We start from the raw sequence: 27,136 nt of genomic DNA, 5'->3' as shown, positions 1-27,136 counted from the left end.
TACAGGAGGTTGGCCTACTCTCCTGGGAGTCCGGGAGAACTCCCAAAGAGTCCACGTTTATAGAATCCCCCTCTAAATGGCAAATTGGATTTCATCCTGTGTAAACATTGCAGCATTAATTCCTTTAGACATAACCACATATCATGTTGTGCAATGCCGTCATACACCAGGCAGTAAAGTTATATTCATGTTACTTCAGTCAGTGGCAGTCTCTGGTCTCTATGCAATGATCAGGGAGAGGCTTCTAGACATAAAATAGCTCCTGCACAGCTTTCAATGTAGAACGCTGTTTAGGGAAGGTGCTGCCCCCCTCTTCTACCTCTCCTGGAAGCCTCAGTGATGTCCAGTGGCGGGCTGGCCCGGGGGGCCGCTCGGTCAGGCCGCTATTAGGGCCTGACCGACATCAGATGCGGCCGCGTCAGCTCACAGGCGGCCGCATCACATGACAGGGGATGCGGCCGCGTCATCAATGACGCGGCCGCATCCCTTTTCATGAGATGCGGCCGCCTGTGTGCCCCCAGGCCACGCCTCTCCCAGCCCGCGTCTGGTGATGTCATAGAAAAAAAAAGCCAACACAATGCAACAAGTCAGTAACACAATGGAGGGGGCTAACTAAGCACAACATTTTCACCAGCTTTGGACCCGCTGTGCACCTCTTGCACCTATATTTCTGACAACGCACACTGGTTTATATAGAAAGATGGTGGCATTTGCGTAGGAGAAGCTTTGTACAGGCAGAGGAGAGTAGATGGGTGGAATGAAGGCGTTCCTAGCAAAGCACATAACATACTGTCATGTCCTGTTCTGCAGAACAGTGTAGAAACAATATTTAGTTTTGTGGAAGAGGGTTATAGAAATGAGATACTGTGGATATATAATACTGCTTTCAGTTGCACATTTCCGAACAGACAAACCTGGACTAGTATGTACACATATGATATTGCTGTGAGTAAAATAACTGCAAATGAATGCGTATTGTTTATAACATGAGCATGAACCACGTTCAGCCGCATCTCAAAAGTGCACTGTTATTGATCATTACTTTATAATTACCTACTCTCCCGGAATGTCCGGGAGACTCGAAAATTTCTGGGAGTCCTCCCAGACTCCCGCGAGAACTGGGCAACCTCTTGGTTCCTAACTCCCTATATAGTAAAGTGTGGCGCTGGCGGGGCTTAGGATGTGAATCACGCGTCATTGTGGCCCCGCCCCCTGCTGTAATGAGTCAGAAAATGTACTTGTGTAATCTTGTATCTGTGACAATACATACCATAGATTGTGACATTATATGTAAATGTATCTGTTTCTCCATCTTTATAAGTAAGTTCTGAATAGAACATTCCGCCGTCCTCCTTTCTCAGATCCATAATAGTTACTGTCATTATGTTGTTAGACACTTCCAGACGCTCAGAGAACTGAGAGGGATATATGTAATAAGGCTGAATACTGGTGTCCAGGATTACAATTAATTTCCCATTCCTGTTAAACTTCCAGCCAACAGACTGTACAGAATGTGTCTTGTCCCATGTGTTAGACATACTGACAGCGCTGTGCAGAAGACCATTCACCTGGACAGGACGACCAGCTCGGCTGCCTGTAGGGAGAGTAAATATGAGAAAATATAAGAAAATATTAGTGTTATATATTTTTTATATCTGATAAATAATGATAATATATATATTTTTTATAGTACTTCGTAATACCAGCAGCACAAATAGACCCAGCTTAAGATGGCATCAACACCAGGGCTGTGAAGCTGTACTACAGCACAGGAATACATAGATGCATCTATCTCTAACCCTGGTAAACAGACACCACCCAATCCAAGGGGAACCTCTGGCCCAGGAGATCTGTATATTGTGGTGCCAGGAGAGCTGTGCAATGTAATGTCAATGGAGAGTCAGCAATGTGATGCTATGATTTGATGTACAGAGTGATATCTTGGAGTCTGGGGGGTTCCCATGTTGTGTGTTGTCAGGGGTTCTGTACCACACACTTGTATGGGTTATGTGCAAATTAGGCCAGTGCTGGCAAGGGTTGTGCAATTGCATTATGGTATGATGTTTTTGAGTCCCCCTTCAGAACAGTTTAGTGTGACTTATTCCTATGCAGTGGGGGTCACAGTGCAATCTCTATGTACCTTGGTTGCTTCTTTGCAATGTAGCTAGTAATGGCAGTCTCTGAAAACACAAAGTACTGAGGAATGTCAGATACAAATATGATTGTTAAGGCCCTCTTTCTACAGTCACTGTAAGGAGCGCTGCTATACAAGATAAACTGTGAGGAGCGCTGCTACATATCCTCATTACCTTGCGCAGCAGTGCTCATCACAGTTTATCTTGTGTAGACGGATCAATTTTTAAATTTGTTTTAGTAGGTTTAAACCACGGTGCTCCAAATTACAGAAAACCCCTTCTTCATAAAACCAGACAGTGTGGTTAAAAAAAATCCTGTATCTGTAAACGTTATAATGAAGATAAATATAACGAGGAAATCATTGGTGATTTGTACTCTTGCCAAAACTTCGACTATATAGCTGGTTCTCTATACCTGATGGCTCACTGAAAATACATATACAATATTCCCCTAAAACGGGCTACAGACCGGAAAACCCATAATAGCATCCAGAAAGCTGTAGAGTACTTTACAGCAAACAACAGGAACCCCCTTGTTCATTATAACACACGCCTTAAGTAAGCTTTATTCCTTGTTAAGGGCAGCACAGTGGCCTAGCCCTAGTGGTTAGCACTTCTGCCTCACAGCACTGGGGTCATGAATTCAATTCCCAACCATGGCCTTATCTGTGAGGAGTTTGTGTGTTTGCGTGGGTTTCCTCCTGGTGCTCCAGTTTCCTCCCACACTCCAAAAACATACTAGTAGCTTAATTGGCTGCTATCAAAATTGACCCTAGTCTCTCCTCTGTGTGAGTGTGTGTCTATATTAGGGAATTTAGACTGTAAGCTCCAGATGGGACAGGGACTGATGTGAATGAGTTCTCTGTACAGCACTGCGGAATTAGTGGCGCTATATAAATAAATGATGATGATGATTGTTAAGGGCACACTGAAAGCCACAGCATAGATCCTTACATTGCTAACGGCCAGAAAAACCATCATTAGTGTAATATTATGTTTGTTGCCAGCTTTTTTCCAACTCTGGCCAAAAATACTAGATTTAAATTGCACGTTTACAGCTGCTCAGAAAAACTGTCTCTGTACCGTACCAGAAACTATGCACTGAACAAATTATTTCATCATGAAAGTCACATGTTAAGAAGAGAATTGATGTTGATTTCATTAAAAAAGCATTTGTTTTATTGTGAGGTTCCCCTTCACTGTAAAGGTCAAAGAGTAAACATCCTGTTTTCCAAATGGAATTTCTTAGGGAATAACAGGAAGTGCAGGAAGACCGGACAGGAAGTGCAGGAAGACCGGACAGGAAGCTCGCCGTGAGCCAGTGATTGTTTGAAATATATAATGCTTTACAAATAACTAAAGCGTTTCACTTTTTTACACGGAGGATTGTCTTTGAGCTACAAATTAATTAAAATATACATTTTATTTATCTAGTAAAAAATATACTGTAATAGGCACTTTTAAAATGGATTTCAGAGGTCAATTATTTAAAATTACATTCTTAATGGCAGTTTGTCCTCGTATTTGTCTTGGATATGGATAATGGCTTTGGGCACAGACGTTAAGGAGCTTATGAATGCACAGATAACTGACACATCGACACATGGTGAACAGAACAACAGAATATATGTTCAAAAAGAAAGAAATTGTGTGGGAATAAAAAAATAATTAAGTGAAATGTCTTCAGGCTCCCTTCTCCTGGAAATTCTCCATAAAAAAAATTGTACTACAAATATTAAAATTCCTCCCCCACACACAGATGGCTTATATACACAAAGAGGTTTAGTTTAGTCCTTATAAACATCACTGTATAAATATTTTATAAGTAAAGTATTTAGTAGTTTCAGTTCCTCACAGAATATCTTCCGAACAAAGCCACCTCTTATATTTTGTATTCTAGATCTATTGTATGGCATATAGAAGGATATTTCCTATAAATATAGATGTATTTTGCAGTGTCTCTACACTACTGTAATCAATTCTTTGCTATATTCCCTGAAAATTATATATATCGAGAGTGTAAGGATAAAATATATTCATTAAGGGGGAGATTTATCGAAGGAAAAGTGGTGGTGTTGGCCGTAGCAACCAATCAGATTGTAGCTATCATGTTCTAGAATGTGCTAGATAAATGAGAGCTAGATTCTGATTGGTTGCTACGGGCAACATCTCCACTTTTTCCTTTTTAGAATGTTGGATAAATATACACCTGTGTGACTGCAGCACAGTGAAGCTTTTTATCTCTGGTTCCCACTGACTAACATTGCTCTGTTTTAGAAACTTTGAACCCTTAGTGGTCTGGTGGTTGTCCTGTGATGCAGTTCCTCATATACTAGGCTGACACGCTAACATTTATGCAAACAAGTGAATCTTCCCGTTCAAGTAGAAAAAACACAGGCAGATTTGCATCGATTTAACTCATTATGGGTTACACATCAATTTCCCACTTTAGACTCAGCAGATGGTGGAAAATTAACAAGCAAGCAAACAATATACCTATTCAGTCTGTTGCCACCTGCTTCGGCAGGTGTGCTTGCACTTCTGCATTTTTGAATAGAGATTAATGATCTCCAAGTGATTAACAGTTTGTCCTCTGTGCAGTTGTAAAATAATAGGATGGAGGGAAGAAGGATTAAAAGCCCCAACATGCACATTTCCTGATGTGTAAACCCTAAAAACAGGGGTTGCATTAACACATACACAGGCATCCCTGCTACCCTTAAAAACAGAGAAATCCCATGGTGACGGTGGCTAGGGGCAGGGGCCACTGTTGTGCTAAGGATGTCAACGTTGGCCCTAACTGTTGAAGGCAGTACATACTGGCAATAGTTGGGTAAATATGAATGTGCCACAGGTGGAAACAGGAATTGGGCACATGTTGGTAAATGAGTTGGGCATAGCGGATTCATTCTGGGCTTTTTGGGTTAATGTGATGGGCATTGTTCATCCATGCTGGTCACTACTGGATAATATGTTAGTAATTATCAGGATGTAATAACAGTGCCTCTGTTAATATGTTGGGGCTTGCTATTGATGAAATGCGTCGGGTACTGCTGACACATGCTTGTCAAACCCAACCTTAACAATTTTGTGCATTATGCACTGGGTACGACATATATGTGTCTTATAAATTGCCATCCCCTGTTTGCCTTGGCTCCTAACTTTTGGACAAGTTTGTCCAGCATTTACTTGCAGCCTACTGCTAACATAGGCAAACCGATGGGGTCTTCCTAGTGCCTGGAAACCCCCCTCCCAGCCTGAGCTACTGTATGCTTGAGGTGGCTGGACCCTGCCCCAGGACCAGCCACTTTGCAGCTTGTGTGCAGATCGTTTCTGTCTCCACTGTCCACAGCCATCTCTCCCCAACAAGTATTGAAAGCAGCAAGAACAGGTAGGAGAGAGCAGGACAGTCTGTCACCTGTACTGACACACTCAGTCAGGACTTTGTCCTGATTGTAGGGACCGTTGGGAGCTATGTCCCACTTCACACGGCTCTGCTCAAAAAGGGAGAGCTGCGTGCCCTTAACAGTAGTGCACACAGCATTGCCTGTGTATACGATGGGGATAGGAAGAGTTGGAGAGCAGCCAAGCACTGTCTAAAATTATTGCCACGCCATAAAGCATGCTGGTCATGCCCACTGGTGATGTGAAACCACTCTCTATAAATTCTGTGTTTGCCCCTGTGCTACCTACAATATTTTCAAAGTCCCGGCCTTATTAATCTAACGATGACCCCAAGGCTTGGACTTCACTGCCCTGTACTGACCTGTGTTCACTAGTTGAATTACTTATACAATGCTGTACTTCCCTTTGGATAGATATACCCGTTAAAAATGTTAAGTAGAGTACTCAATAGGGAAAAAAATGTAGCATGAAGGTTGCCTACCAAATGCTTACTTTGCAATAACTGTATCATGTGATTCGAGTGGAACTTCAAGGTAGATGTGTACATTGGAAGCAGGGTAAGTAGATATGAGCAAACGTTTCAAGACTGTTCCATGGAATATTCAATTCATTCTGTTTTAAGTTGTGAAATTATACATGTTTCGCCAATAAGAATAAGTTGACTATTATCACCCCAACTCTATCGATAGACTATGCATTCAGCAAAATGTGGATTTACAAATATAGTGTGGAATGGGGAAGCAAAATCAGAGGTCAGATATTGTACCACGCAAACTTTGCACCACTGCTTGTCTGTAAAAATCGATTTGTCCAAAATTTCATTGCAACCATGATAAAGGGTTCATTTTTCTGCCACGAACGTTGGATGGTGTAATTACACAAACAAGAAGATTATGGAGACTACTAACTTAATGAAACATAATAAAGTTTAATGTATTGGGCCTTTCACGGTGTTACAAGAAATAATCTATTTAATTGGTTTAAGGACAGTTTAGCCTTACACCTCCCTGAGTCGATGAAACAAACAGCACAAAAAACAGGATTCAACAACTCTGATCCTGTGTTATATATAAGGCCAGGTGAAGTTTTGTGCTAATAAGTTGCGTCATGAGGCAACCTGAGCAGGAGTTTTGTATATTGGATGGAATTCATTTAAAAGATGCACATTTGCTGTTTGTGGATTTAATGATTACAGTTAATGTAGTTGTTTTTTTAGATGATGATCCAACTTGCATACAAATGCCTGCAGTACTTTGTGGAAAACAACCGTGTAATGTAATGGAACATCTTTATTTGGCAGTATTGGAAGTTTCCGAGACATGGTGGGGTAATAATGCATAAGACTACAAGCCAAGCACTTTCATAAATGCATTATAACCTAAAGTAACTTCAGCTATGCATACAATCTATAATAAGGAGTACATTAGTGCTTATATTATGAAAGTTTTCTAATTAATAATGAACTGTCATCTTTGTACTCTTCAATTAACAAATAATATCAACTAAGCAACTGGCCAGCATCTAAGAGAACAAAACATCATCATCATTTATTTATATAGCGCTAACATATTCCGTAGCGCTTTACAATTGAGGACAAACATAGTAAACTAATAAACAAACTGGGTAAAACAGACAAAGAGGTGAGAAGGCCCTGCTCGCAAGCTTACAATCTATGGGACAATGGGAGTTTGATACATGAGGCTAAGTCTACATTTTGCATTTCGGCCCAGCCAGGCTGCAAGGGTAAAAGTAACTCATAAGCTAAATGATCCTGTCACACAAAAATGTTGGTCAGGGGGTAGTTGTCTTGTGTGAAATTGGGTTGTAATAGGGTAAGGTAGTGAGGTTAAGAGGGTGGTTGAGGAATATTATAAGCTTGTCTGAAGAGGTGGGTTTTCAGAGAACGCTTGAAAGTTTGTAGACCAGAGGAGAGTCTTATTGTGCGAGGGAGAGAATTCCATAGAGTGGGTGCAGCCCGAAAAAAGTCCTGTAACCGGGAATGTGAAGATGTAATGAGGGTGGAACACAGATGGCAACAGATGGACATTCATTTAAAGTATGGCAAGGATGGCAGTGGAACATTTTGCCCCAGGACCATTCCCCGTCCCATTAATGTGGTCCGCCACGCTTCAGTGTTATTAATACTGTGGGGCATGGACATTGTAGTACATGACCAGCACAGTTGTAGAGCCTTGGCAAAGTTTAGTCTCACTCATTACATTACATTAAACAAACCTCTTAGTTTTCTAGGGACTGCAAGGAATTTCGACGAATGAAGAAGCCGGCCAGAGTTGATGACGTCACTGGCGACCGCGATGCTGTTAAGGGGCTAATGTAAGTATGCGGGCATGGACAATGTACTTTGCAAAGCGTTGTACATTGTCCATGCCCGCATACTCACATTACCCCCTTATCAGCACCGATAACAGCGTCGAGGTCGCCAGTGATGTCATCAACTCTCGCCGGCTTCTTCATTCGTCACGATGTCTTGCAGTCGGTTGTCACATCTGTCGTCCTGGAGCCTGGTCGGGAAGGAGCCGTTCGCTGTGAAGACGTAGGGGTAAGCCTTGTCGGAATAATCATCTTTATTATTCCATACCTCACCCATTTGATGTGTCTTGATAACTCACAAATCAGATCAAATTAGCAATTTCTTCGACACAAACCTTTTGTAACTCCTGGTGACAAATGTATACCGCATTTATATTAAACTCCTTGTAGTTACACATATATAAAAATGCGCCTATTGCCACTTATAGGTGAACATGCAAAGCATTACACCGAAATACACCATTCTTAATTCAAATACATTCTGTAACATTATCTAATGCACTCTAAAAAGTTGATCTCAGTTTTCAATAGCAATTTCCCAGAATTGACTTTCCTACTGGAAATAACTTGTCATTAAGCAGAGCGAGGATGTTGGATATTGAATTTCTGTTTCAGCTCTGAGAAAAACTAACCTGGGTCCTATCTGTGTGTAGGTTGTATGTTGTCTCCGTGTTTGTGTGGGTTTAATCCAGGTGCCCCGGATTCCTCCCACACTCCAAAACCCCTCCGAAACATACTGGTAGGTTAATTGGTTTCTGGAAAAATGTGTGTGTTTGTGTGGTCAGTAATATAGACTGTAAGAGCCAATGGGTAGGGACCGATGTAAATGATTAATGTTTTCTGTACAGCACTGTGTAATACAACCAACACTATAAAATAATAATAAATAGATCATACTACAATCAGGGAGGCACAGAAAATACCTTCATGTTACAACAAGGCATCCGACAGGGCTGACCACTTTCACCGGTACTATTCAAACCATACTTGACAACTCTCCCGGCATGTCCTGGAGACTCCCGAAATCCGGGTAGGTCTCCTGGACTCCCGGGAGAGCAGGCAAGTGTCCCCGCATCCCGCAAGTTTGCTAGCCAAAATAATGCGATTCAAGGTGAATCGCTTCATTTTGGCCCCGCCCCTGTGTCAAAATTTTGTTTACGGGATCTCCCAGACTTCACTATTTGAAAGTAGGCAAGTATGATTCAAATATTAGCTTTAATTTACATATTATATTCCCAATGCTCTATAACTAAATATACAATGCAAATATTCCCCACACAACTAAAACATATATCTAAACTGTCCATTCTCTCTCTTATAGGATGTGTAGACCTAATTGAAATTATAACCTAAAGATCATATTCAAACACAACAGTTTTTTTTACCTACAAATTAAAACATGTTCCAACATTTATATGACCAGGTAAAATGCCAGAAGTTATAATATATTATAATGACCTACTTTTCATGGCGGTCTAGATTTAGCTAACATAGAAGAATCCAAGAATTATATGGTAGAGATTGGATTACAAAATAACACGTATACCCAACAACACAACTGATGTGACATTCACCCACAAACACACAGAGTAGCTATAATACATACACATTCCCAAACATTACCAGAAAACACAAGACAATTCATTAATGGCAATGACTTGTAAAGCATGGCAATAAATTAGAATACAATTAAATGTATCCTTTTTTAAAAAATATTTTCCTAGTTTACATTGATGACCCTCAACACAAGCCTTATTACGAACAGATACAAACCATATTTCCAATCACAATAAACCATATCTTTGCAATATAAAGAAAAGTTATGGTATCTCTTTAATATTTATTGATAGTATATTAGATGATTATATACCCATCAAATGCAGCCTCACTTTCTGGTCCAACAATGTATTCAAATCACCGGAGCTGAACCAGACCTTGAACAATGCAAAACAGGATGCCTTATTGAAAACCTTATCCAAGCAACTGCTAAACAAAACACTGAGGGCCTGATTCATTAGTGATCTTATCTGTCGTTTTTTGCTTAAGCAAATCCACTCTGTTCATGCCCAGAAAAGGGAGATAAGAAGCAAAATCCACTGCGTAAGGGAAGAATTTCTTAAGTTAAGATGAAAATCCATCTTAACTTCACTCTTATCACCTGTTATTCACCTCTTCACCTCTTATTCACCTGTTTCTTCTTAAAATAAGCATCTTAACTTTTACACAAGATAAGATCACTAAAGAATCAGGCCCTGAGAGCTTATCTATCTCAGAGCATACCGATCTCCCAAATATAGGTATTTAATCTTTCTCAGACTTGTGAATGGCTAGAAGCAGATCTATATCACTGTCTTTGGGAATGCGATCACATTAAAATATGTTGGCACGCTATTCAACGTTACTATTGCAAACACTCTTTAACAAGGCTCAGACCTCTTTTGTTCTTTGCTGCTCAGACAAAACAGAATCTCACCGATACAGGAAAGAAACTGCTATCATTTCTGTCTGTAATGACAACACAATATATTTTATCCCAATGGATACCTACAGACACCGAAAAAAATTCATGGTTACAGATGGAATTTCTAATTATTCAGAATGGACCAATACAATAACACAATTTTTTATTTTGTAAAAGTCTCACTACATAGAAATTTAGACACATTACCACCTCAAACCAATAGAAACGTTGCTTAGTAGTTTTCAACACATCTCCCGGGTCATCAATGAACTGTTCTCTTTATTCAACCATTATAGTATCTTATCAAATAAAATGCTCTATATTTGACACCTTTGCATTGAAATATCTTTCATGAACTGGACATTTTAATTCTATATATATTGTTGGACTTAAAATGTATCAAACACTACGAAATTGGTGAATTATTGTTGTAAAATTGACTGAACTTGAATCTGTCTATGTTATCAATTCTTGTTCTTTCATATTCAAAGACTTCAATAATAATTGTGTTTTCTAGTATTTCCTAATTTGCCCATAAAGAGGAATATTAGGGGATTTCTGTGTTAAGTGCTTTCCCAGTTTGCTGTAAAAGACATTGATTTGTTTAGGGGAATTTCATATGATGACTATTCAGTATTAATAGTCACTAGACTCCTGCTTCATTGTTTTCATCCAAATTTGCCTCTACATACATGTTTTAATGTATACCCATTATATGGGATAAACCATATAGAAAAATTAATGTTTCCTCAAATCTCCGCTTAGCTATTTTCTAGTGTTTCACAGGATCACACAGACTCCTCTACATGACTGGTTTCATACTTTTTGATAGATTCATCCAATCTTCTAATAAGGAAAATGGGATGTGTTGCCCATAGCAACCAATCAGATTCTAGCCATCGTTTATTAGAATTTACTAGATAAAAGATAACTACAATCTGATTGGTTGCCATGGGTAACACCTCCAATTTTCATGTTTAGAAGGTTTGCTAAATCTACCCCTTTGATTGATGAGGACACATGTAGATAAAGAAATCTATGTAAGATGCAGGCTAGTTGGGAAAGTTAAGTGACTGATATGCAGCCAGATTGAGGAAGCCCAGCGATGTCTGGACCATGTTAGGTTCTACAAGGTTTGACAGTACAAATTAATCCATGTAGTCAATGAGTCATTAAATACATAACTATAAGTAGTAGGTGTAAGATTGGGCATGGTTGTATTCTTGGATACTGGAGGTCTATTGTTCCAGGCATATGAAATTATATATGTGTACGTGCTGTAATAACTACTTTGACTATATATAAACTCGTGGTTTCATTGTTTGAAACCGTGGTTTCTGTCTGATCCATAGCAAGTCGAACCACCTGTGATTCCACTGGATGCAGGCCCTGTGATTTCATTGGTTGATTTCATTGCATGCAGGCTTTGTGATTTCATTGGTTCATTTCATTGGACGCAGGCCTTGTTTTTCCATTGGTTCATTTCATTGGACGCAGGCCTTGTGATTTCATTGGTTCATTTCATTGGATGCAAGCCTTGTGATTTCATTGGTTCATTTCATTGGACGCAGGCCTTGTGATTTCATTGGTTAATTTCATTGGACGCAGGCCTTGTTATTCCATTGGTTCATTTCATTGGACGCAGGCCTTGTTTTTCCATTGGTTCATTTCATTGGACGCAGGCCTTGTGATTTTATTGGTTCATTTCATTGGACGCAGGCCTTGTGATTTCATTGGTTCATTTCATTGGACGCAGGCCTTGTGACTTCATTGGCAAAGTGGCAAATAGCTTTCATTAAAGAGGGATGGGGTGAATATGGTGGAACAAGCCATGGCAGAGGCGATTACTGTTAAGAACAGATGGAGACAAGCTGGCAGAGTAGAAACACAGATGAGAATGTTGGTTTTTTTTTTGGAAATACGCTGTCTCAGAACACCGTGGTCACAAAAACCATCTGTGTTTATGTGATGGACTGTTTATGTGAAGCTGGACAGCGGAATGTGCTTCATTGTTTATATATTTAAAGATCTAACAGTTCGGTGAACTGTACACACAGGCTTCATAAATGGTTGATCTGCAACACAAAAATTCCATTGTACTCTCCATACACTTCAGTTTGTGAATATGCTCCTAGATTCCATCTGGGAGGCATAGTTTTGCAGAGCAAAATGGCTGCATATACACAGGTATGCACAGGTTGGGGGATGGAGTTGGGCAGAGTGATGGGCGTTTCTGGGGCATTCCTTGTCACGCATGGCCATTAGCAATTCATTTTGCACCAGCTCACAGCTGACGAAGACCAGGGGACAAATATATCAAGCTGAGAGTTTTCCGGCGGTTTGAAAAACCAATCAGATTCTAGCTATCATTTATTAAGTACATTCTACAAAATGACAACTAGAATCTGATTGGTTGTTATAGGCAACATCTCCACTTTTCAAACCTGCCGGAAAACTCTCAGCTTGATACATTTACCCCCTCATTCTATACTCGTTGTGCATCTGCGTGTTGTAGACTGAGTAGCACAATAACACATTTCACACAAAATTATCACCTGTGGGGAAGACTTTCCCCTGGCCAACTATGCTGTTTATAGTAAGAGAAAATAAATTATTTGTTGAAATCGGGCACATATAACTTGATACGACCCTCACTTTATATTATATATTATGCCTACGACACAAAGATTCCGTCCACATCAAAGAAGTTGAACAGATGTGAAATTTACGTAGAGAAGAATTGTAAAATAACCAGTAATCTGGACAGTACCAAAATTTCAAAATCTATTCTCATAACATTTTATACACAATCACAGAATAACCAGTAAGGTTATGGTTAAGGAAATGTAAGTATTTGACACACCGAAACCCGTAAATCACAAATTACACTTTTCCTAAGCAATTCTATATGTCATGAAACTTAAAGGCTGCTTTCCTGTTATCAGGGTTTTTAAGGTTAGATTATCTAACAAGGTTAAAGATTAAGGTTAAAAATATAGCAAGTCTGCCGCACGTTGGAAAAATACTTCTGCTGTGTTGAAAATCTCATTTCTTCAGATTGGAACACTGTCAAAATATAGGGTTATATTAGTGGCTAGAGTATTATTAGTGGCTTCTTTTATAGAAACCAAATGACATTGTAGGGTCAGTGCTCCTTTACAATTTAAAAAAAAAAAAAAAATAATGATATACACATCCCTGACTGAGCAGAGTGTGATCATTATAAGGGTACAGTATCAGATAATAATGGTTCGGTCTGGATACATCTTCATTTTGGGCAGCACGGTGGCTCAGTGGTTAGCACTTCTGCCTTACAGCACTGGGGTCATGAGTTCAATTCCCGACCATGGCCTTATCTGTGTGGAGTTTGTATGTTCTCCCCGTGTTTGCGTGGGTTTCCTCCGGGTGCTCCAGTTTCCTCCCACACTCCAAAAACATTTATAATTATAATATTTCCAAAAATTATTTTTCTGCATGGTTTATCCCAAATAATGGCTATACATTAAAACATGTATGCAGATCCAAATTCGGATGAAAACAATGAAGCAGGAGCCTAGTGACTATTAATACTGAATAGTCATCATATGAAATTCCCCTAAACAAATCAATGTCTCTTACAGCAAACTGGGAATGATGATGATTGGCTTAGATATGTCCGGCTCAAGATACCAGTGTAAAATGTCTTTATCAGATGCAATTTCTGTCTGCGTTTTTACAGACCAGCCCCCCAGTGTGCTTGGGATAAGGAGCGTGCTGTCTATTCCAATCAATTTGGGGGTAGATGTACTTGCTGTTTACATTCCTCCCAACATTGCCGACTAAAGCTGGGTACACATTACACAGTTTTTATCCAATAATCGGCTAAATCAGCCGACATACGACCGCTCGTTCAAAAGTCGGGTCAGTGTGTGCAGTGACACGATGGTCGAAAGTCTGCCCAAATGGACGATTGTCGCCTCATTTGGTTGGTCGTACCGTTTAATATTTTCGTTCCAATCTCATTTCAGTTGTGTAGTGTGTATAAACTTCCAACCAATCCACAACAGTGAGTACGAAATTACAGTCATTGCTCACGACAACATGGCTGTAAAAAGTCGTTAAAGGGACGTCCGCTCTTCCCTTTATCGTCCTAAACAAGGCTAGTGTGTATGCAGTCCATGGACCGAGCGATCTGAACATCGGTCGCATGTAAAATCGATCGGCATAAAAAATGGTTGAAATTTCTGTAGTGTGTACCCAGCTTAAGAAGATTGGGACACAAAAGACCATGGGCCTGATTCATTAGTGATCTTATCTGCCGTTTTTTGCTTATCTTAAGCAAATCCACTCTGTGCATGCTCGGAAAAAGGAGATAAGAAGCAAAATCCACTGCGTAAGTGAAGAATTTCTTAAGTTAAAATGAAAAACCATCTTAACTTCACTCTTATCTCCCCCCTTTTTCTTCTTAAAATAAGCATCTTAACTTTTGCACAAGATAAGATCACTAATGAATCAGTCCCCATATTATGCCCAGGTCACACCAAATCTGGACAGCCACAATCAGCCTTAGCTATGCTCCCCATAGATTAGGCCATTCCATTTTGGCAGTGATAACGAAAGGTTGTCCTGTGAAAAAAAAGGAACTCTTTGGGGATATATGTTAATATAGGATGTCCTATACTGCTGTGTATCACTAGGGCTGGGCTGGAGAATATATCTGCTAGTGACAACATTGCCGGGACTTTTTTCTGAATTTTCAATGAGTTAATCTCACCCTCACAGTCAGGAAGTCTGTCCGAGGCTTTTCTTTACTTAGGAAATAACACATTTAAAAGCTGCGTCAACAGCAGAACTTCATGCCTGCCAACATTTGTGAATTTTCACTAGCTAGGATTGATTTTGCTTTGACTTTGAAATCTTTAAATTTAATTATAAGTCCATTTCAAACTATATTTTCTGCTAAAAAGCCTGTCTATGAGACTCATCTACGGTAGTCAACATCTGCCCGGTCATTTGAAAAGCACAGCCCAAAATTGTTTTGGGGCAGCACAGTGGCTCAGTGGTTAGCACTTCTGCCTCACAGCGCTGGGGTCATGAGTTCAATTCCCGACCACGGCCTTATCTGTGAGGAGTTTGTATGTTCTCCCCGTGTTTGCGTGGGTTTCCTCTGGGTGCTCCGGTTTCCACCCACACTCCAAAAACATACTGGTAGGTTAATTGGCTGCTACCAAAATTGACCTTAGTCTGTGTCTGTGTATGTTAGGGAATTTAGACTGTAAGCTCCAATGGGACAGGGACTGAGTGAGTGAGTTCTCTGTGCAGCGCTGCGGAATCAGTGGCGCTATTTAAATAAATGGTGATGATGAAGGAATCAACTTAAGAACTCCTGTCCATTACACTGGGACCACTGGGTGGCAAAGTTGCTACTTCGGGGGTCCCAATCTTGTTTCTAGGCCCCACAAGCCAGAGGGTTGGGAAAAGCCCCAGTGCTTTTCAGCACATTGCTGGCACCCTTTGTGTAGGGGTACCATGGTGTTTTCTGTGGGCACCCAAATGTACTAGGGCACCAGTCCTGCCCTGTCCAGCCTGGATATAGTTTTCATTATGACAGGGGTGCTCCACTTTCATGGTCTTCCTGTTATATCGGAAATCAGACCAGACTATCTACCATTGGAGCTAGTTGAGGATTTGGGGAGGGGTATGTCTCTTAATTTGGCTGAATTGTTGATACCCATTTTGCACCTCCATGTTGCACATGTTGGGCCTGATTCATTAGTGATCTTATCTGCCGTTTTTTGCTTATCTTAAGCAAATCCACTCTGTGCATGCTCAGAAAAGGGAGATAAGAAGCAAAATCCACTGCGCAAGTGAAGAATTTCTTAAGTTAAGATGAAAATCTATCTTAGCTTCACTCTTATCTCCATGTTTCTTCTTAAAATAAGCATCTTAACTTTTGCACAAGATAAGATCACTAATGAATCAGGCCCTGAAAGTCCAAACCTGGCTCGCTCATGAATACTTCTGCAAAGACTGGCCAAGCGGACTTGAACCCAGACATAGTTCAGGTATAGAGAGACATTTATTTTACTAATTGTACTGAAACTACCATATGGTATATTCTCAGCGTCATTGATGTTAATGGAACAGGAAGTGTGTGGATTGTGCTAAATTGTGAAACTTTGAGGGTTTTTGTCTCAGATCTGTGCACTTAGATAGTCGTGTAAACTATGACTATGGAACTTGAGTCATTAATGTAGCAGATCTGGTTGCTAAACATATACTGTATATAGGCTGAGGTTACCACTGTTTAGAGAAAGAAAATAGAGTGCATATCCTGTATATTGGTTTTCCATCAGCCGCGGGCACCAGAAGCTCAGAGTAGAATGTGAATATCAGGTTATATAAACATTCTGCCTCTTCACCCACTATATCAGCCCTATATCACCATCTGTCTCTTGAGGGAAATTTAAATGCTTGTTCTGAACTTCTGAAATGGAAACAGGTTTCCTTACACATTTGTTATACACAAACATGAGGCCTCATAAGAGTAAAATGATTCGGGGATGGAAAAAGATGACATAGCACATGTCTATTAGAGCTGTCACCTGACCAGTTCCTGTCTTACTGATAAGCCACAGAATTCCACTGTGGTTCAGACCTAGTTCTGCTGCTGCTGCTAATGTACAAAAACAGAAAATATATTATATATTGTTGGGCCTGCTCCTGTTATCTACCTATACATTGTCATCATCATCATCATCATTTATATAGCGCCACTAATTCCGCAGCGCTGTACAGAGAACTCATTCACATCAGTCCCTGCCCCATTGGAGCTTGCAATCTAAATTCTCTAACACAGAGGGGTCTATTTATCAAGCATTTTTCCTGTGTTAAACACCCGAAAACAACAGTTTTCGGGGGTTTACCGTGAAATCACTATGCATTATTGAAGCATTTCCTATCGTCTTTCTGAGCACTCCGCATAGCAGTGTATGGGAAGTGCTTAGAACCGCTATTTATTACAGTTTAACTAGAGAAAATTTTCTCTTTTTTTACATGTTAATGTACGCCATCTGAAGCTGGCGCCATTAACATATCTGAAAACGTTTGCGCTGTCCAGCTCTGCTCTGAAGAGCAGAGCTGGACAGCGCATGTGTGGAGGGATCATGTGATCCCTCCCTGTCACTCATCCTAAAGTTTGCCGTCCAGGATGCTAATGCGCATGCACCAACAAAAAAAAAAAAAATCGCAGCCTTGAAAATTGAGAAAAGACTGCGATGATCAGGTGAGTCACTTCTCAGGGACAGCAGATTATCGACACTGCTGTCCCTGAGAAGTTTTTTTAATACATAGCCGTTACTTTTCAATCCTTATCAAGGAGATAAGGATTGAAAAGTATCAAGCCAAAAAAACGTAGGGTCATAAATAGACCCCAGAGAGAGAGAGAGAGAGAGAGACTAGGGTCAATTTGATAGCAGCCAATTAACCCACTAGTATATTTTTGGCGTGTGGGAGGAAACCAGAGCACCCGGAGGAAACCACGCAAACATGGGAAGAGCATGCAAACTCCACACAGATAAGGCCATGGTTGGGATTGAACTCCCAACCATAAGCAAGTTTTAAAAAGAACTAAACAATGAAATAAAATCTATAATCATACTTGGGCACTCTCCTGGTATGCTTGGGAGACTCCCAAATTCCGGATAGGCCTCCTGGTAAGCAGGTTATTCTCTGCATTCTGTCCACTTCCTAGTGAAGTGGGCAATATAGGGTTCCATGGTTCGATTCGCCACAAATTCCGTAATTTTGGCCTCTCTCCTTGTGACAAAATGACGCGATCGAGTATTGTATGGCCAAAAAGACTAGATTCGTGATGTCACGGCCCTCTGCAGCTGACCTGCACTTTCCCCCCAGGATCTCCCACAGGGGAAAATAGAAAAATTGACGAGCATGCCTACAATAGGTATACATTGGTGTCTTTATTTATCTGCCTGACAGAAATCAGTCTAGTGAAATTACAAAGAATCCAAACACTTCTTACAATATATCTGTCCCTGGCACAGAGCTACCAATCAATTCAATAGGAACTAGTAAGTTAAAACTGCCTCAGGGATGTCCCTGGCTCCAAGTTAATTGGCTGCTTCACGACCAATTTAGGAAATGTTTTCCCCTTCGGTGCCCCACAGAAAATTCTGTTTACATGGGAACGCATAACAGCAACAGAGAACTCTTAAAAAGAATTTTCCATTAAGGATCAGTCTTAATTATTGCAGAGAGGCCTGTTATACATGAGGCTACCATATAAAGGGCTCACTGTGTATGTTCCCGTATACCTTACATCAACCTTAGAATTCTAACATTTTGCATGCAAATAAACACACGGAGACATGTATAAGTTATTAAAAAATTGCCAGAACTTTTATTATGATTTTAACTTTAACTAAAACCTATGGTGGCGGAGAAAGGGCACTGCGAAACAACTCTCAAGCTGATAACACGATATCACAATTGAACTGGCACAAACCGCCGTACGTCCACAACCACGGGGAACAAATCCCATCATAACTTGCGCTGAGTTGGCGTCAGAGTGACTGCCCCTTTAAAACTCACGCTGCCCTCCCTCACCGAGCCGGACAGGGACCCTCCTCACCGAAGGGCCAAAAAGGGAGTTACTGGTGCCTCAAAGGGGGGCAGTGACCTACGACAACTACCTGTGCGCCCACAAATCAGCCGCTGAACGCAGTGCCCTCCTACCGCAACATTAACCCAGAAATACCCGCAACTAGGAGTGGGTGGGTGGGATCTCGTGCTGTGGAATGAGGCAGAACAGGAAGTGCAGCCTTCTTTACCAATCAAGGTCCCTCCCACTGGAGCACACATTGGTAGGGCCAAAACCTATGTTAACCCCTTCAGGTAAGATTTCAGCTTACTACAAACCCTGTCGCCCTTTAAGTGCATTCGTCCTATGCAGCCTCACTTGTCATTAAAACAGACATGTCAGCTACACACTGAACACATTAAACGGAACAAATTAATATTCATACATTGCATATATTGTTGCGGTTGTAAAGATATTTCAATAATAATTTTACATTTATTTTTACAACTTTTACATGTTTGCGTGAAGTTCCGGCCAGGTATATATGTCCCTGTGTAGATGGTAAGAACTGAATTTAACATGCAGGAAAAATAAGAATTTTATTGTACACTCTCCTAGGCTACGTGCGTAACTCTGGCTTTTGCTGAACCTGTGAGAACAGTGTGGGAGCCGCACCAGGGCTCGCAGTTGCTGTTGGCAGTCCCGAGTGCAACTGCAATAAAAACTTAACAGTTCTGCCTGGATGATATACAAGTCTTGCTAGAAAGCATGGAAGTCAGGCAGAATAAAAAAAACAACAAGGTATTTCAGAAAGATTGCGGTACTTAGGTATCGGTTATTTCTCTACCAGCCAACAATTATTAGGAAACGAGACATGTCCAAGCAGGGCCGGTGCTAGGGTCCATGGTGCCCTAGGCAAAATTGGAGCCCTCTCCCCCCCCCCCCCCCGCAAAAATCGGCGCCCTCCTCCCTCCTCCCTCCTCCCCCCTCACCCTGTCTTTTCTTACCTTGTCTCACCACCGCCGCCTCTCTGCTCTGTCTCCTCCCCTCCACTCACTGACACTAGTGAGTGGAGGGGAGGAGACGGAGCAGAGAGGCGGCGGTGGTGAGCAATAGCCTCTTCCCCCCCCTCCCCATGCATCTGAATGCTGTGCGGCGGCTGTGACAGGTATGGTCAGCGGTCGCCGCACAGTTTTAAAATTAATTTCCAGTTCTGTGGCGCCCTCCAGGCGCCCTCCAGAGCCCGGCGCCCTAGGCAAGTGCCTAACCTTGCCTAATGGGAGCGCCGGGCCTGTGTCCAAGGGACAACTAACAAGCCCACTCCCCTTAACCGTAACACAGGCTGTGACGAAAATCAACTTGATGTCTTGAAAAAAGGAATATCTACATTTTTTTCTCTCTTATATAAAGACCAGAAATATACTGCCTGCTCCCCCTAAAGGAGTAGTCTTGTTGTTCCACAGCCTGTACAAAGACCTCCCCTGCTCCTAGGGCGCCAGCAGGACCCCCGACAGGCACCGTACAGCGATAATGACTAGCCGGCTGCCGGTTGACTACTCTCGAGCTACTCATTACTATTTCTGAAAGGATGAAAATGACCATCTGCAAAGGGGAAGTAGCCAAGCACCCTGAAGTATGACAGTGGACTGTATAAACGTTTTGTGGTGCGTATTGAGGGCAGGTTAATTTAGATATATAGGAAATATAGGAAAGCAATGGCTAGTAATAGAAAGTTATATTTGTTTCTTTATTTTGGTGAGTGTGTCTTTAACCAGGTAATAGAGCAATTTTGTATTTTTTCAAGGGGTGGTTGAACATGTTCCATTTGTCCCTATAACTGATTTTAAACAGATTTCAGTGTGTTAAACATTGTAAATCAAAATTTATAGAAATGTTGTTTAGCACTTTATAGGGAATTAAGTAGCCTATTTGTCCAAACTTTTTTCTATTAAGACAATGGGCCTGATTCATCAAGATACATATCTGCCGATAGTGAAAGTATCGTCCGTGTAATCACTCTGCGCATACCCAGAAGTGGGATGCACTCCAGTAAACGCAGCCCTGTCTACTCCGTCTTTAAACGCAAAGGACACATACTACAGTCATGGCCAAAAGTTTTGAGGATGACACAAATATTATTTTTCACAAATTCTGCTGCCTCAGTTTTTACGATTGTAATTTGCATATAGTCCAGAATGTCATGAATAGGGATCATATGAATTGCAAATTATTTCAAAGTCCCTCTTTGCCATGACAATGAACTTTATCCCAAAAACAACATGTCCACTGCAGTTCAGCCCTGCCACAAAAGGACCAGCTGATATCAGGTCAGTGATTCTCTCGTTAGCACAGGTGAGAGTGTTAGTGAGGACAAGGCTGGAGATCACTCTGTCATGTTGATGGAGTTAGAATAACAGACTGGAAGCTTTAAAAGGAAGGTGGTGCTTGAAATCATTGTCCTCTGTTAACCATGGTTACTTGAAAGGAAACACGTCCAGTCAGCATTGCTTTGCACAGAAAGAGCTTCACAGACAAGGATATTGCTGTTAGTAAGATTGCACCTAAATCAACCATTTATCGAATCATCAAGAACTTCAAGGAGAGAGGTTCAATAGTTGTGAAGAAGGCTTCAGAGCGCCCAAGAACGCCCAGCTAAGTGGCTAAGGGATCAAAACATCGATTTTGGGTCCATGGCCAGGAAACTCCCCAGACCTTAATTCCATTGAGAACTTGTGGTCAATCCTCAAGAGGCGGGTGGACAAACAAAACCCCACAAATTCTGGCAAACTCCAAGCATTGATTAGGTAAGAATGGGCGTCCATAAGTTAGTATGAGGCCCAGAAGTTGAGTGACAGCATGCCAGGGCGAATTGCAGAGGTCTTCAAAAAGAAGGGTCAACAATGCAACTCTTTGCATAAACTTAGTGTAATTACCAATAAAAGCCTTTGACACTTATGAAATGCTTGTAATCTTCCTTCAGTATAACATAGCAACATCTGACAAAAAGGTCTAAAAACACTGAAGCAGAAAACTTTGTAAAAACCAATACTTGTGTCATTCTCAAATCTTTTGGCCATGACCGTACAGCCTACAATTTCATGCAGCGACCAGGACGGAGAAGGGGCATTTGCCAGTAGTCAATTTACAGTAAGGGAGTGTAAACTTTGAGTGCACTCCGCCACGTCAGAATCAATCTCTGGGCTGGGCAAAGTTACTTGCTTTTCTGCAGTATCTCTTGGTACAGCTACAGGGCTAGTCTACTTCCTCATCAGTAGCGATGACAGTCTTGTATGCAGGCCAGGCGCTCCCATCAGGCAAGGTTAGGCACTTGCCTAGGGCGCCGAACTCTGGAGGGCGCCACAGAATGAAAATTGCTTTAAAACTGTGCGGCGACCGCTGACCATACCTGTCACGGCCGCCGCACAGCATTCAGATACATCCACAGGGAGGGGGGAAGAGGCTATTGCTCACCACCGCCGCCTCTCTGCTCCGTCTCCTCCCCTCCACTCACTGAGTGTCGGGCCGTGACATCATCATCACGGCCCGACAGTGGTGAGGCAAGGTAAGGAAAGACGGGGTGAGGGGTGAGGGGGGAGGAGGGCGCCGATTTTGACAAAATGCCTAGGGCGCCATGGACCCTAGCACCGGCCCTGCTTGTATGCATGCAAATACATGTGTTTGCATACAAGAGCAACGTAAAAATGTAGCCTATGTTTAATAGATATTAACATCCTAATACATACTACATATAGTAGATTAAAAAAAAATCGCACTAATGCTACTAGCTATACCACAATTGTCAACATTTTAAGATCAGGGGCACTTTGCATTTTACACTACAATCTTAACGAACACATGTTTATTGAACTTAATGTTAATGTGATTTTTTTTATTTTTAAAGTTATTTTTTTTACACTTACAGATCAGTATTGAGAAATTGGGACAAACATTTCCAGGTACAAATCATTACCGCCTGCCTCTATCTCACTAAATCAGTTGCACTAAGTTCATATGCAGATACTTCTATATATTAATTCTGTGTATGTAGTTTGTTTATCTTATATTAAGAGTTATTGGCCATCAAAACACAAATATGTCGTTACCCACAGCAACCAGACGCCAGCTGATTAGCCCATGATGGAAAATGCTGGTTACTATGGGTGTCTGAACTTTTAAATAATTGCATTATGTTAGTAAATAAAACCATATGTATTTCTATTTATTTGCAAATGCCTTAATACATGTTTTGTTCTTTATAATGCAAAGCAGGGTAGAAACAGTTTAATGTTAGAGGGTCTGATAAATACAACTCTAAAGCGTGCTCTATAACTAACCAGAGACTCTGCAATCATTAGAAAATTCCTTCCCTAGTAAATAAAACAAACAAAAAACAAGTATTTAAATCTGAATACTTAACATTGTTAACTGTAATCCATTACAATACACAGATTAGTAATATAATGTAGTGAAGATCATCCACCAGTCATTAAGTGGTTAAATATTACTAGGGAGAAAACACACCGTTCTGCTCTCTAGTGATCAGACTATCATCCTCTAGACACCCAAACATTAAGATATTGTACAATGCACAAATGTTTCATTAAACACTAACCTGAGACCAATAAAATCACAACTGAAAGCAGCACGCAGAGGATTAGACCGAATAGATGCATGTTGAGTATCAAACAGAAAGAGAGTGAGAGAAAGGGGGGAGGTAATACAATGTTTGCTGCCACATCCCAGTGACGTAGGCTCTATTCTATATTACTGAAACAGCTTGTATTCTACTAGCACACAGATGCAGAATTCTCAAAGGCATGATAAGCCACCCGACACATCAGGGCGCTTCTGATAGTAGGGTGGTCCTAACTCTAAACAGTGAAAAGTCCTATATTGGGCCATACATATGTGTTTTTAAATTGAGAGCTAACTTACCAAGAGGAACCCCAAGAATCTCCAAAATGGCAATACAGAACCAGTTCTCCCCATCAATTCATAGGTTCACAGCATCTGCTAGAAGAGGAGGGATAATCCACAGAGGACAACACAGAAACTTTTCCCCAGCACACTGCTGTGAATCAGTAAATGAGTTACAATTCTACTTGTATAAGTGGGACTGTCCCATTGTCACATTCTTGTTTCCTAACCATGACAACGCTATGTTTAATAACTGAAGTGCTTAAGGAATTTATTGTGTAATGTGTCTACTACTGTTTTCACTGAGTGGCTTCCACTTTAGGATTTTATAATGTCTATGGGGTCTATTTAACTAACAGTGGAACGCCAAATACGTAAGCGCCGGCAAAAGTCTCTTTCACCGCTTTTATTAGTCAGCAAAGTGCTAGCATCAGTGAAATCAGAGATTTGTCTGGCATTGACCATACTTTCCAACTCTTCCGGAATGTCTGGGAGAATCCCGAATTCTGGGTAGGTCTCCCGGACTCCCGGGAGAGTTAGACAACCTACTACATCTGCCCACTTCCTAGTGAAGTGGACGAGATTAGCGCCACCATGATGCAATTGTTAGGCAATCGCATAATTTTGACCCCCTCCCCACATCATTACGTTGAGCGGGTGGGGGGGGGGGGGGGAAGCGCCGCATTCCACCAAGCCCCTCCACCCATACTTGCCCATCTGCCCTCCAGGAACTCCCAGAGGACAACATCAAAAAGTTGGCAAGTATGGGAACAGCAGCATTAGTCAGTTTATTAAAGTACGAAAAGTAACGTTTTTTGCAGCAAAGTAGCTCAGGATTGCGTGACTTGTCTTTTTTAATGGGATCCAGCTGAAACCCCTCCAGTGTTAGGCTGCTGGTAAAGAGGGAAATTGCATAGTTGAGGAGGGGGATCCCAGAGCAGCCCTGGCATGGTAAATTGCAGTGGTACATATTGATGGTTGCCACGCTGGGGTCATAAACAGACCCGTCTATATGCATAACTGGGAAAGAGGTTTCAGTAATATGAATAACATTTGCCCTCATTTAATGGGCCTGCCAATAAGCCTATATAACCCCCTTCCATGTGCACAATGTGTCTTGCAAAATATAGGTCAGCATATTCAAACAAAGGTGCTATAAAGTCAGATCAGAGTCGGGCTGGCAAATTTTAGCCTGGGGCAAAGAGTCGACAGCCGATTAGGAAAACTTTAAAGGAAAAAAAATGCAGCTGGCCCTGTGACCTAGCCAAGATAGCCCAAAATGGGACCGGCCCTCAGGGGGAGATGTCCCCTTGCCCCCCAGCCTGCCCCTGAGTCAGATCTACCAACAGTAGATAATATTATTGTCCAAAATAGTCCCTTAACCAAATAGTTTAATTCAAGCTACTCTGTCCCTAATAGAAACAATTTGAATAAGATGTATCAAGAGACACATGGAGAAAAATATCAAAGAAAGACACAGTAAATCAAATGCAAGAATCTTCTTATGCATGGGCAGCACGGTGGCTCAGTGGTTAGCACTTCTGCCTCACAGCACTGGGGTCATGAGTTCGAATCCCGACCATGGCCTTATCTGTGTGGAGTTTGTGTGTTCTCCCCGTGTTTGCGTGGGTTTCTTCCGGGTGCTCCGGTTTCCTCCCACACTCCAAAAACATACTGGTAGATTACTTGGCTGCTATTAAATTTAACCTAGTGTCTGTCTGTGTGTGTGTGTGTTTGTTAGGGAATTTAGATTGTAAGCTCCTATGGGCAGGGACTGATGTGAGTGAGTTCTCTGTACAGCGCTGCGGAATTAGTGGCGCTATATAAATAGCTGATGATGCATGTGATGGTTGAGGAAGAAATACTGAACTTCAAAACTAGTCGGAGGGTGCATACTTGTTACCTATATGGTTCCGGGCTACCATAAGCCCAAAGTGCTCTATATCTGCAAAAATGTGCATAAATTTGTATTTTGAAATTTAGTAAAGTATTTTCCGTATATATCTCAATTGGAGCAGCGGTGGTGATAGTTTTGATTATCCGGGACAGAGGGATAAGTTACTCAGACAGGGGGAGGAACTGCGGAAGTACTTGATTTAGCAACATTGTAAGTGCATATATTTTATGATTTCATAGATCCAAAACCTTCTTTTATTTGATTTAATGTGACTTCCTTTGATGTTTTTTCCTAGTGCTTATCCCTCCATTGTTATACTATAATAGATAACCAAACATCTACTACAAAACTTTATTACTATACCATGTGTGGAATGTGTGAAAATAATTTTGTAATTGATGCAACTAATCGTAATCGCTGTTGCACTATATTGTTTATGTTATATATTAATGTTGTTTATAACTGCGTTTGGTGCATTCTGTCATTTATTTGTAATATTAAAAAATCCATGTTTTTCGAGCAAGCAGCAAGTTCTTTTTGATTGGATAATGCAATGGGGCAGAGTTGGGGTTGGGCAAATTGCTCCACCCACAGTTTAGGGCACAGAATTATTTCATGCACCTTTTTTAAGGACTTAAGTCTTAGGGACCCAAATCCAGACATTGGGACCACTGGGGTCAAATTTTAGACCAGAGCATTGGCTTTTCAGTGTTGGTAATGTTAAGTCCATAGCCATCGTTTAAAAATAAAGATTCTCCGATGCGATTGCTGTGGTTCCAAAGCACATAGGTTTTATTCACAAATAGAATACAAGGCAAAGTTTGTCATACATATGCATGCACTAGCACAAGCTTCCATCAGAACGCTCTGGGTTATAAAGCCAGAGATTAACAATTTATACATTGTACAGGTGTAAAAAAAGCAGTAACATCACAGAGAAAGACAGTTACAGAATTATGCTCTTCATTCATAGGTTGAAGGGTCTTGACCTCCCAGGAGCTTGACGTGGCATTGATGGATTCCTCTGGTCATTGTTCCTTGAAGCTGCCAGGTGTTCTTCTCTAGATTCCCGCCTCTAGATCTATATAAACTGTTTTTTTTATGATCCCTGTGAACTGGCTCTTTTGTATATGTAACAGTGATATTATTTATAAATACAGTTCGCAAAGTGCGAACAATTTGTAAAAAATACCAGACACGTTCTCATGCAATTTGCGAACAGAATGATACCAGACTCGATGCAATTTGAATGTTGCAAACATTATTTAGCCTCTTTAAACCTTTTTATTCTATTAACTAAAATAAGTAGATTAAACTTATTTGCATGTTGTTATTTTCAATAATAATTATTCGCCTGCATACTAATCTCAGTGCAACTGATTGTGGTGTACAGAAAATATTACCACTTTTAT

At 41.0% G+C, this 27,136-nt stretch overlaps 2 protein-coding genes across 6 annotated transcripts in view; one reads left to right on the top strand and one right to left on the bottom strand.

Moving 5' to 3' along the window:
- Window positions 1–23,988, bottom strand: part of LOC142112086 (SLAM family member 5-like) — a 50,777-nt gene extending 26,789 nt beyond the window's left edge. The window contains exons 1-2 of one of the 2 annotated variants that reach the window (XM_075193932.1): window positions 23,846–23,988; window positions 1,271–1,594 (exon numbers count right to left, since the gene is read on the bottom strand). In XM_075193932.1, coding sequence (XP_075050033.1) covers window positions 1,271–1,538 — 268 coding nt within the window. In that variant the 5' untranslated portion in view covers window positions 1,539–1,594; window positions 23,846–23,988. Of the gene's footprint in view, window positions 1–1,270; window positions 1,595–23,522; window positions 23,592–23,845 lie in introns of those variants that run through there. The other variant, XM_075193931.1, reaches the window with a different exon arrangement.
- The window catches only part of LOC142112083 (SLAM family member 5-like), a 346,313-nt gene that overhangs the window by 70,850 nt on the left and 248,327 nt on the right, over window positions 1–27,136 (top strand). The gene's annotated exons all lie outside the window — the stretch shown is intronic.

This window comes from Mixophyes fleayi, assembly GCF_038048845.1.
Source record: "Mixophyes fleayi isolate aMixFle1 chromosome 12 unlocalized genomic scaffold, aMixFle1.hap1 SUPER_12_unloc_2, whole genome shotgun sequence".
NCBI lineage: Eukaryota > Metazoa > Chordata > Amphibia > Anura > Limnodynastidae > Mixophyes > Mixophyes fleayi.
Note: the sequence above shows the minus strand (reverse complement) of the source record. Positions and strands in the feature narration are given on the sequence as shown.